The sequence below is a fragment of the Polyodon spathula genome, chromosome 49, assembly GCF_017654505.1.
Source record: "Polyodon spathula isolate WHYD16114869_AA chromosome 49, ASM1765450v1, whole genome shotgun sequence".
NCBI lineage: Eukaryota > Metazoa > Chordata > Actinopteri > Acipenseriformes > Polyodontidae > Polyodon > Polyodon spathula.
In genome coordinates, this window is record NC_054582.1 from 536,886 (window position 1) to 549,424 (window position 12,539).

At 47.5% G+C, this 12,539-nt stretch overlaps 1 protein-coding gene across 1 annotated transcript in view; it reads left to right on the forward strand.

Moving 5' to 3' along the window:
- LOC121306675 (collagen alpha-1(I) chain-like) overlaps positions 1-12,539 on the forward strand; it is a 69,749-nt gene that overhangs the window by 33,137 nt on the left and 24,073 nt on the right. The window contains exons 6-13 of the mRNA XM_041238505.1: positions 1,708-2,505; positions 4,539-4,583; positions 4,976-5,095; positions 8,391-8,429; positions 8,697-8,750; positions 9,635-9,688; positions 10,545-10,652; positions 11,745-11,798. Of these exons, the coding sequence (XP_041094439.1) occupies positions 1,708-2,505; positions 4,539-4,583; positions 4,976-5,095; positions 8,391-8,429; positions 8,697-8,750; positions 9,635-9,688; positions 10,545-10,652; positions 11,745-11,798 (1,272 nt within the window). The remainder of the gene's footprint in view (positions 1-1,707; positions 2,506-4,538; positions 4,584-4,975; positions 5,096-8,390; positions 8,430-8,696; positions 8,751-9,634; positions 9,689-10,544; positions 10,653-11,744; positions 11,799-12,539) is intronic.

Consider the following 12,539-nt stretch of genomic DNA (forward strand, 5'->3'; position numbering starts at 1 on the left):
AGCCTTTCAGCAGCACCTTGAATTCTCCTACAGGGTCGAGGAAGACAGGTGGGCCCGCTTGGTACAGATAACTCTCGTTATCTCAGGCTCTCGTTTGTTGTCTTGAGGGCTCTGACGTCTTATCTGCTCGGATCTGTATTTCTTTTTTTAAATGTGTTTTTTTTAACATGCAGTCGCAGCAATGAACTAAAGCCGTGCGGATCATCAAAATAAACATTTAAAAGGACAGAACAAACTCAAGGATGGAACTCTTTCTGCACTGAAGCAACTTTGAACAGACTGTCCTTTTTTTAAAAAAACGGTCAGTGATTTAGTGTTAGATGTGGTTACTGGCTCCTCATCTGAATGTGGTTCTAGTTTTCAGACTACACTTAGCGCTTTTGAAGTTGGATGGTATCGGTCTCAGAGGGAAAACTAAAACTCTGTCCCCTGGGGGCATCTATTTCCTGTCGACCCCTATACATCCCCCCCCCCCCCCCCCCCCACCACACACACACACTCATACGCTCATCTCCTCAGCCCTGCAGTAATACCGCTGCTGTCATCAGATAGCTGCTTTAGTCACGTTCTGGTTCCCCAGCCTCCTTGCCGTCAAAGCTAAGCTGGTCAGCACATGTTTGTCCTGTTTCACTACAGAGTACTGTGTGCAGCTAGAACCCCAACCCTTCACGTCCGTGATCCAGCCTGTCCAGAAAGTTACAGGAAAGTGGCAATCCTCCACTGGGATATGGGATTGTGGAGAGTGGGGGGGGGGCTCTCCATTCAGTTTTTCAGAGTGAAGCATGAGAGTAAACTACAGCCCCTCTTAAAGAAACAATGGGGGAACGGTATAATGCACAATCTGATTTAATTAATGGAAACTGGCTTTTAACAACATGAATAGCACCTGTTGTTTGACCCTTTGTCAGACTTGTTCTCCTGTGCAAATTGCACCATTCTCCCTCCTCCTCCTTCTCTCTCTCCTATTCTGCATCTGATCAGTCAATGTCTGGTGCTGTAGCATTCGGGTCTCCCATTCACTCCTGTTTTTAATCCATACTGTATTGTGCTGTGAGTGGTTGTGAGCTTTCACCGTGCATCTAGAGACGTTCAGATATTGGAACTGGGTGTGTTTCATTTGGAATAATGGATACAGACAAGGTATTTAGAGCCAAACTATTGCTATTGCTTGTGTGTAAAACTAATCGGTGACTCTGTGTTTTCAGCACTGAAGGTCAGGGGTTTAGAACCTGCTCCAGGGAACCTGGGACACCTGTGCTCCTTAGAGCACCCCTGCTTCACACACTGCAGGAGCTTGCAGGGGTAACAGAATGAAACCTGCTGCAACTTGTGCTGCCCAGGTCCACAGAGAGAGAGAGAGAGAGAGAGAGAGAGAGAGAGAGAGAGAGAGAGAGAGAGAGAGAGAGAGAGAGAGAGAGAGAGAGAGAGAGAGAGAGAGAGAGAGAGAGAGAGAGAGAGAGAGAGAGAGAGAGAGAGAGAGAGAGAGAGAGAGAGAGAGAGAGAGAGAGAGAGAGAGAGAGAATCTGTCTCCTGTCTCCTGGTTACAAGCCCCTTTCTTTAACCACTGGACCACACGGCCTCTTTATAATTGATTGTTTTAAAGCGGCCTGCATGGTTTTAGTCTTGACCAGTTTGTTATTTACACCCACTTGCATGCAGCACTTGGTTTTCTTCGTGTTCACCACAGTTTTACCGTTCTCTCCGCAGGGCTCCACAGTTGAAACTCCAGGATCCCAGACGTGGCCCCCCTGGCTTCAGAACTTTGCCAAAGGAGCTGGCGGCCCCTCTCCCGGCACGGCGACGACTTTCCTCCTGGGCCCAGGGAGCCGCGGAGACATGCCTGACGAGGAGCCAATGCACCGGAACATCACCTCCAAGAAAGTACCAGGACTGGGGCTGCCTGCTGGCAACCTCACCTTGGACAAAAACACCATTACCTCATTGCTCATCAAGGGCAGTGGGGGCGGCTCGACTGCCGTTTCCACCAAATCGGATTCCGTGTCCAAGATCATGGATGAGAACGTCACCACCGACAAGCAGAAGGGGGACGCGGGGTCCAGGACTTCTGTTCTGTTTCCAGGCAAGCCCTCAGACAGGATTGTCGACCTAGATGCCAAACAGTCCTCTCTCCTGCCAGACAGCAAGAGCTCTGCTCGCTCTCCCCAGCGCCCTGCTCCTCAGGTTCTGGACATCAACTTGCTGCTTGAAGAAGAGGAGCTCTTGGTTGATACTGCCTTACCTACAGCTCACCCCAGGACTGGGGAGTTTGATATGGGGCTAAATGCAAGTGCCACACCAGGGGAAACGCACAACTTAACAGAGGCTGGGAACAGCACTCTGCAGCACAGCATGGACTCGAGCACGGACAGGATTACCAACACCAGGGTGCTGAAGGGCACTGTGCAACAGCAGCACAAAGAGGGCTCTGTGGTGCAGGGGTCAGACGGCAGGCAGTACCTACTGAAACCGGGTCCCCCAGGGCCAATCGGACCCTCGGGGAAACCAGTAAGTGACCATCCTTCAATCTGGATGTCTGTCCTTCTTCTTGAGCTGGAAATAAGAGCCGTTCCAGGATTTCCAACTAGGTTTTTATAAATCCCCGGCTGGCTTGAGCTGCTTTACATCAATGTAACTGTCTGTCAGTCTATCGTACAGGCGGCTAGATTTGCCTTTTAGGTGGTTGTCTGCATTATCATATATTTTAAATCTACCAGACGACTTGCTTGTTTTTAAGAAAACAGTGAGGCATTGGAAATAAAACCAAGCAAATGTTTAATTTAGATAGATAGATAGATTGATTGCTCAAATGTGTTACCTGTGTAAATGGAGATTGCTGTATTTTGGTTTTCCATGGCTGAGCCTTCTCGTTTTGATATCATGTTCAGCTCGTATATAGTCAGTGTGTCTCTCTCTCTCTCTCTTGCTCTCTGTTTAATAAAGATCATGTCTGATCATTCACAGCTGCGTAGTGAAAACTAATACTGAAGCTTTCCAGTCAGGGCGAAGCACGCCTGTTTTCAGATGGGAAAGAGTTAGGGTTAGGGTTCTTTTCCAAAGAAATGACCAGTCCAGGATCGGGCAGATAAACATCACGTATTGATAAAGAAAGTATTGCCGACCTTTTAAAAACCGTACGCAGCCAGATCAGGAACAGGCGTGCTCCTGCGGGACTCCTCAATTGAGTCTGAAAGCAGGTGACTTGGTTGTGCTCAGGACTGCTCACTCCTGGTATCTGGATGGTATTACACCCGTTGAGCTTGCTGGCAGTGTAGCAGGAATCCAGGCAGTGGCCCTGCTGAATGATGCAGTGCTAGAGTAGGACTGACCCTGTCTGCTCATGTTTTGGTGCCTGAGGCTTCTGTTAGGGTAATAAATGTCATGTGAAGGTCACAGCATTGCATAATTGTTGCACTGTTCTAGAATAAGGAGGGCAGGTCGTTGTCAGGAAATGGCCAGCCAGGCTCGTAACCTGTTTTACTAATAGCAGGGTTTGAAGCACAGTTCACTACGATCTGCTTCACACCTGTTCCTTTATAGCAGGGCTGTTTTTATTATCCTGCTTGTGAAGTGGGGTTTGTGCGCAGGATTTTGCACCTGACCGTAATTGTAATTGCTTCCCGCCGCCCTAAAAATGTAAATTGTAATTGCAGCCTGCAGAAGCTCCCCACTCCCTAACCCTACCCCCACCCCTCCTCCAGCTAGCGTTTTGTTTCAGGAGGAAGATTAGCCTGTCCTAGCGTTCTAGGAAGAGTGCATTCAGGCAGGGTGGTAGACTCTGTTCACCCTCTAATGCCCTCCTCCAACCAGGGAAACGAGCGAGTGGCCATCATTCAGTCCGCCAGTGGCTGTATGTGTCCATCGCCGTGGCAAAACACACACACACAAAACCTCCTTCTCCTTGCATATTGCGTCTTTCAGGTCTCAGTCCCTCCCTGTTGGAAGATGTCTTGCATCCTGTCCTGCCGCTCGTTCAGCACCAGGGTTAATGTGCTGGCCTGTAGGGCAGTTACTGTTCCAATAAAGTAACACTAATCGTCTGCTCCAGTCCCAGACATGGCTTCATTGGCCAGGAGAGAAGTCTGACTTCACTATGAGAGTGCTGCTACCAGAGTTCCGTGTTCCGTGTTCTCTTAGAATCTGGCTGCTGAGATTCTTGTTCTGCTCATTGCTGTTTGTCAGAGGTATTGAGTCACTGCTGGATGTGCCTAATGGGTAATTCAGGGGCTGAAGCAATAAATAGTGATTCTTCTTAATATGCTGTGTCACTTACGGTTTGCCTTTCTAACAAACATTAACAAACACATTATCTTAATTGTCATGCAAAGTAAGTAGTCCATCCGGACAGTCACATGTGTCATGGCTGAGTTTCAAACTGTCATGTGACATTCCACCCCTTTTATCTGTCATCTCGGGTCAATTTCTTTGCTCCTGGGTTTGCATATACGCCACCGCCACCTACAGGGCATTCAGTATACTGACTGCTCCCGGAGACGAAATGTATGAAAATACCTTCAAAAACTACTTCTGTCTTTTATCAGGGCTGCTGGGGAAGAAGAGGATATCCAGGGTTTAAAGGAGACAAGGTAAGTTTCCTTTGAGTCAGTATGTAATAGGAGCTGTGGGTTTTAAGACCAGTAGCAGTGATAATGGTGTGCATCTAGTAAGAAACAGCTGGAGCTGTTGTATTAGCAGTTCTCCCCTGCACTGAATGCAGCAGTCTCGTGGGTGCAGCAGGGTAAGCAGTAGCTGATGCAGTTCTCCCCTGCACTGAATGCAGCAGTCTCGTGGGTGCAGCAGGGTAAGCAGTAGCTGATGCGGTTCTCCCCTGCACTGAATGCAGCAGTCTCGTGGTTGCAGCAGGGTAAGCAGTAGCTGATGCGGTTCTCCCCTGCACTGAATGCAGCAGTCTCGTGGGTGCAGCAGGGTAAGCAGTAGCTGATGCAGTTCTCACAGGAGGGTGTGCTGTCTGTTACAGGGGTATCAAGGGCTGATGGGACGCACTGGCTTGACTGGGGAGCCTGGACCCCCCGGCCCCGCTGGGCTGCCCTCGCTGTACCTGTGGAGGAACACGCCCCAGGACTGGCTCGCATTCAGGGTGAGTGCCGACTCCTAGTCTATCTCCTAGACTCCGAGTCTATCAAAATGCATGGAGGACAGAGCAGCCACACAGAGCTGTCAAACCCTCAATGGGGATGTTTTCGGTTCATCGATAAAAAGCTTTCTGGTCGAAGCGTTTGCAATCGAAATGATCAAGATTCATTTAGTATTTCCACACGTGGACTGTTCCCTGGAGAGACTGCATCCTTTCACAGCGTGCAAGAGACAGTCTTGTTGTAGATAAATGCTATCTATCATGCCAGTTCATTTGAATCCTGTAAATGTAGTTTGTCTTTGAGCCAATGCTTTGTGGACTTGCTGTCGCAGCTGCTTCTAAAATGATAACCCGCCCCCAGCTTCCCTGAAATGAAAGTGTGCACCCGACCGCTGGACTCCACATACTGGCAGGCTGGCCAGGACCGTGTTCTCTCATTGGGTTCTCTTTCATTCTATTTCCAACAATACATTTCAGCTTCTTTAAATATACCGCATCGCTAGTAAAGGCAGCTGTGTGCTGTAATTGAAAGCAGTTGGATGGGAGAGTTCTGTAACGCTGCACAGGACTGAATCTGCTGCAGTTCCACTATAAAGTTCATTCTGGATGATAACTGATCATCTTGGGTTTTTGCGAGTCCAGTTTGACCTCATTGATTCTGTTTTCCAATCATCACAGTTGTAGTGTACCAATATTAAATATGCAAGGGTGAAGACCGTGCAAAGCAATTGAGAAACATGAAATCTTGCTCAGCAAATCTTCAGACCTAATTTAAGGACTAATATGCATGCTGAATCCCTCCCGGACTTGGTGTAGCAGTATTGATGTACTGACTCCCCAGGAGGAAGAGGGAGGCGTGCGAGTTCAGTGTAGGACAGTAATAATACAGTCAGCTGCCAATGTGGAACTAGTAATATTAATGTTCAGAGTCAGTCATCCCACAGGGGCGTGTGATGAATGACTCTGAGACAGACAGAATTAGCATCAGCAGCCTGAATCCCTTCTACTCTGTCCAGCAGCGGGCAGCATGATGTGCAGCGTGCAGCTTCTTGGGGACTTTCATTAAAAAGCAAGAAGACAGCCGATGCTAGTCTGGCATCGCGCAAGGAAAGAGGGGTGAAGGTCAAGGCAATCCATAAACAAATCTCTTCCAGACACGCCCAGTTAAACTCCCAGAGAGCTTTCTATGAAGTGGCTTCTAAAGGAGGAGGATGCCTCTCTGAGGGACGCTGGTCTTCTTAAAGGATACGGTCTTGCTTACTGTATCCCATTTTTATAAACTTCTGTTCCGGAGAGACATTGGGATTGAAAGGGTTACTGTACTGCTGGGAATGCTCCCTTGATCCATTAAAGAGAGAGGATTGAACTTTGCTCAGATATTCCGATCTGTGAGATATTTTAGACTTGTATTCCTTGGCAGTGTCCTGACTCCTGACTATCGACAGGGCTAGTATGTTATATTCTCCACCTCAAGCCAGTTGGGAGCGTTTTATAAGACCAGCATTTATTTATTTGTATTACATAGAAAGGGTTACTCGAGTTTCACCATGGCCAGAGCAGCAAAGCTAATGGCAGGGAGGAGAGTGTGTGAGCCAAACCGCTCAGTGAAACCCTGCTAGTGTGGTTTTATTGCAGTCTTAAAACTGCTTTCAATGCTTTTTCTGGCCGGTGTGTGAAGCTGATCCACTGTCTGTTGAACCCACAAGTGTTTCCCTAAGTCGTGGCTCTCGTTAGCCAGGCCTTTTAAATTTATTTTATGAACGGTCCTTTTTTAAAAAAAGAAAAGTTTTTGCCTTCCAAATGTCAGCCGATCCATAGAGTTAAACTGGAGGGGGACGAGCAGGCAGGATCACAAGTACTGAAATCCTCACACACGTCAAGCATTAGGAGCGGAAAAGACCTTGCCCTGATGTCTGTCCTGGTTTAAGGCACTGAGTGCTGTGTGAGATCAAGACAGCAGGTCTTTTTAGTTGTGTTTGTGTGAGCGGTTTCCTCCGTTCCCACGGCTTGGCTCGAGTTTGAACCAGGGGCCGCTAATTCAAACCCGCTCTCTGTCCAAACCCTGAAGCCCAGTCCGCCCTTTATTTTGTGCCGAATGCCAGCGAAGCCGGGATGGGGTGTAATGATGGTGTTTGCTAGTGTGGTCTTCGCTCAGCTCCATGAGAACTGGTCTGGTGCTTGACGGTAGGTCTTAATGAATAGTAACTGTGTGGGCCCTGCTTAAACCACAGCTCTCCTCTCCTGTTAGATGAGGCTTCAATGTAAGTGGAACAGTGACTCGTCATGGCATCATGTGGAATTCCAGAACCCTGTCACAGGGCAGACTGAAAGAGTGGAACTGGAGTGATCAGGGGATGGGAGCTCCACTCGTTCCTGGATGCATAGCCCTCCTCCTAAATAAAACCAGACACTAAAAATAAGAATCCGTATTCATCGGCAACCTGAGATGGGTCAGATTAACTCACGCAAATTAAGTTTTCTTTTGGCGTTGCCAAAATACAAGCTGTTTCTCAGCTGTCCTAACCCAGACCTGATCTTCACATTAGCTAATGAAGGGGTGGTGGGTTTAACAGTTTCTCTTTTAGGTGCTTCTGTTCCCAGCTTATAATTTACGTTGGAGTGGTGGTCAGTGCCCTCTGGTATCCAGCCCGCTTTCTGCTTATTGCCACCGAATAGTACGACAGCTGTGTCAGAGCCAAGAAAAATGTTTTCAAGGTGCAATAATGTGAGAAGCCTGCTGCTGCGGCCGAGGTGATTTTAATAAGCCAGCGATTTACTGAGGCAATATTGAAACTAGCAGCCTGCACTCCCCATGGGAAGAAAGCCTCTGTGTGGTACTGTCGAGACCTCAGTGATTTATAACCTCCAACTACCTCCCTTTTATAATGTCATTCATCACCTTTCCAGATCTGGCACTGCAATCTGAAGTCAGGCAGCCAGGAGTGGCATTTGGACTGAAAACCTGTTCAATTATTCAAACAGCTTGAGTGCTAACCTGGCAGATTATCTGCAAGTATGAAACCGTGTGTGTGTGTGTGTGTGTGTGCATGTGTGTGCTCTAACCATAAACCTAGCTCTAACCCTAACCCTAGTTAGCCCTCCCTTTTCAGATTTCATTGTTCAGACCGGACGTTACCTGTGTGTGTGGCGCCCCCTGGTAGCCAAATATTGTACTGGTACTATTTTTTTTCCTTTTCTTTGTTTTGTTAAAAGGACGCTCTGCAGACCCTGTTAAAGAGGCATGAGAACCATGCCTATATTTTTCATTCAATTCCTGATTCTTTTATTTTTTTCCCAGCAAACGTCATTCTTTCAGCTGTTACAAGCCGGCTGGCCTGTGAGTATTAATAGTATTCATTTCTATATGTGTAGAAATGCAGTTGCAGCTGTACAGTATGTAGAAGAATCTATACAGTGGGCTTGTTCTGCACACTGGGATTAACCCTTTACAGAGGGGAAGCTTGTGTCCCGACTGTTGAAACTCTCCACAAGCTTAGCTCTGCATGCACAGAAGAAACTACACTATTGGAGCTTGTTAACCCTACCCATTGGTATCTATAACTGTAACCGTATCTACATGCAATCATTTTGTTTTATTTTTCAGAGAGAGCGGGGCCCTGCAGGTCCCCCTGGGGAAATGGGGAAGCCAGGGCCACAGGTAGGTGTCAAGTCTGATTTTGAGATGCATGACAATAATGGCTCTGTATGCATGTTTGTGTATTGAATTGGATTGCATTGTAGATACTGGCACAAAGGAAGCAGCAGTGGTGTGGAACAAGGAGCAGAATGCTGGTGTTTAGACTGCAGTTTAATGTCACTGTAGGCAGGAATTGCTTGTAATCTAACCCTGCCTTCTGCAGATAATCAAGTATCCCTTTAGCATTCCTTCATCAGCCCCCTTCTTCAGCAGAAGTGAACCATGGTAAAAGCATAGCAAAGTGAATTAAAGCATAGTGAAAGCCTAGATCAGCATGGTTAAGCACTTTAAAGCCCAGAAAGGTACAGTAAAGCATATTAAAATACATGGCAAACCATTTATACATTGCAAGTTTAATGCAGTAATCTTTTATAAAGCTGGCTTTGAGCCTCTCTGTTGAACCTTCTTTGCAAAGCACTTTCCTCAAGGGAGCTGAGCAGCTGTATTTCAGCAGCTGTTTCCCTATGGCCTGTGTTTGTATGCTTAGCATATGCACAGTCCCAGGGGTACTTAAAGCTTCACCTAATGAGCTGGAAGCGGCTGAAAGGAGCCTGGTGCCACTTTACATTCCTGACAACCTCAAGAAGTCAAGCACCGTGACCACTCGCCTGTGTGCAGAGGAGCCTGGCCGGGTCCCTCGTTTACCTCTCCCGTCCTCCTCCAGTGTGAAGCATGCTTAAACTATCAGGAAGAACTAACAGTAACCAATACAGACACATGGCCTTAATGTTGCAATTGTTTATCAAATGTGTATGCATTGATTAATACAGTAATTATAATAACACATACATGTGTTGAAATGAACGCAGTGTTGCTGAAAACTGAGAGTAAATCTTTATTTGCAGGGAGTGCAAGGAGATCCCGGAGAGAGAGGGGCACCAGGACACAATGGCTACATGGTAATTCTGTTATAAATAAATATGTAAAGGCTAGTTTAATTCGAGAGTATGATCCAACACACCAAGCAGCCATCACCTACTAGGCTCCAGATCATCCACTGCACAGACAGTTCAGTTTCCCCAACTTCAGACAAGAACAGGTGAATGATCTCGCTGGCAATGTCGGCAGAGCATGAGCCGAAGCATTTTTTAGTTGCCTTTTAGTTTCTGTAGTGGATCGCATTTGGCTGCTGTGCTGCTGTTGCAGAGCGCGGTTAGACCACATGCTGGTATGTTTTTTTGTCGTTGGTGCTGGCATTACTGAAGCATTCTCAAGAGCTTCGTGCATGAATATTTGACTCTTCATAATCCCTCTAATTATAGTTTTCTTTGGTCCTGTTGAGGGTTCTGGGGCCAGGCTGAGCGCCTCAGCTCCAGCATCCTCGCCCTCCCATTGAAAAGTTAATCTGTCCACCCTGACAGAGTGCTGACAGGCTGCAGTCAGTCTGAAAAGGGGATTGTGATGGGAATCAGGCAGCCCCTTCACAAGGGGAGATCACAAGGAATCAGTACGGCAGTCTAAACCCCAAGGTCACTGCTGTCACCGAGCTGCAGGGTCCCAGCAAGCCAATCACCTGAGTGGCATGAGAGTTACTAAAAAGAGAGGTCTGAAAACGTTTTCAGTCCAGCCTCGCCCCTGTTCATTAAAGGTCTGGTGTACTCGGATTCCCAGGACGCTGGATGTTGTTTACAGTATATTTACAATCTGTTCTAATACCATTTGTTTCATTGCGCACAGTGCCTCTGGTGGCCAGCTGATGTAATTACAGCATTGTCAGTGAGCATCACGTCTAACTGCTACTGTCTTCCTGCCCAGGGTGACCCAGGCCCACGTGGAATGGCGGGTCGGCCTGGCTCTCGGGGGTCAGACGGAGTTCACGGAGTGGACGGTCAGGTCGGTCCAGCCGGGATCCCTGGACAGCAGGTGAGAGGAGCGAGGGAGGAGTCTGCAGAGTGCACCCTCGCAGCGACCTCCTGTGGGGGCAGAACCTCGCTGCCGCAGCGATGCCGCTTCACTGCGCTCTCCCGTCTAGCTTCCAGAGTGCGCTCACAGCTGCTGTTCTCGCCAGGGGGTTCTGTTCCTTAACTTCTTAAAGCCGCTGTGGAACCGTGCCTTTCGATCCCGGTTTTGAAGTGGTGATGGTGGTCTGACAGGCATGTTTAAAGAGACTGTGGAGACAGGCTTGTTGTGTACGCCAGTGTGACGAGTGATCGATATGATTGGCTGTCATGTCGTGTGAAGCACAGGGCAGCTTCGGTGTGGGGAAGCACAATGGGAAGATTTGCCTGCAACCTGTGTGGACAAGCCTTAAGCACTTGAGATCATAGACCTGCTGTGCTGTACGAATACAACGTGCACAAAAAAAACACTGCAGTCTTCTGAATATATCATGCAGGCTTTTACACACACCAGGAGAATCTGACATGCTGGTGCTTAATTAGCAGTATATACAGTTATTGGGAGCCTGAAAACTGAATCACAAGCCATCCACAAACTCCAAAAAGCAAGACTTGTCAAGTACTGGCACTGGAGACTTATTCTCAATATGCATTCCATTCCATGCCTCATTCATTGATAATCACTAACCCTAACACACAGTACACAATCTAATCAGATACAGTACACAATCACACCAGACACAGTACACACAGTACACAATCACATCAGGTACAGTACAGTGTCAGGGTTGACCCTGTTTGATTTGGTTTGTTGATCTTTTCACACTCACCCCCTTCACACTCCTCAGGCATCTTGCAATAACTGTTGCAAAACCCAGACGTGTGCTGCTGGGTGTGTTTGCAGTTCCTCCTGGAAAGGGTCACGGATGGAAATGTGCTCTCTTCTCAGTGAGATGCTTTGAAATGTCACACTATTTCTAGCAGCATGCGTCCCTTAGTCAGCTGGTTCTGGGCTGCTGGTAGGCAGGGTGTATGTTGGGTATATGCTGAGAATCTCTCTTCTGAACACCACCTCTTCACTGGATTCAATAATAATATCTGTTTGGTTTTTTTATAGGGACCTCAGGGCTACACAGGAGATCAAGGAGTGACAGGAGAAAAAGGCGTGGAGGTGATTTTTTTAATTCTCTGTTTTAAGTGTCTGACGTAGTGGTTCAAAAGAAAAGGTTTACTTTGGCCGGATTGAGTCTTAATCCAGGATTGGCAGCATTACTAAAGATCCTTGAGTCTCCAATGCCTTGGGCAAAAAAAAAAAACCTCCAGAATTTGCAGGTTTATTCCTAAAATGCAAAATAAAACTAGCTCTTCTGCTAGTGCCGGCGAGTCTCGAGCCCTCCTGGTCAGGCAGGGGATTGGCCATGAGAAAGATTAACAGCTGTGAATTTCTTCTCTTTGAGCTCATTCCCTGTTATCAGATCAGGCTTTTCAGATCAAAGCTGCTTCAGCTGGTCCTGTGCTTAGAATGTGAGGCTCAAGTCTCAAGCGGTTTGGTGGATTTCATGCAACACGTTGATTCTTTGACAGGGGCTTCCTGTTGCCGCACAGCGAATGTGGCTGAACTAGGGGTTTGAACCCAGCTGAGGTGTTCGCTTTCATGTGTTTGGTTTTGCTTGCAAGGTTTAAAGTGTAACATTTGTAGCATGCATCCTAGCTCAAGGTAGCCTGCAGTGTGTGCCGAATGCAACGAGTGAAAGACAGAGGGAGAAACACACATACAATAACACAAACGCACACACCGAAACAGCAGGCTTCCTTAAGTGACTAGCACCCGAATGACACTACAACTCTCTAACCTTAAAAATATGAAGCAGAGAACTTCCACCTCGCAATGATGTGGGGCGTAGTTGAAGCT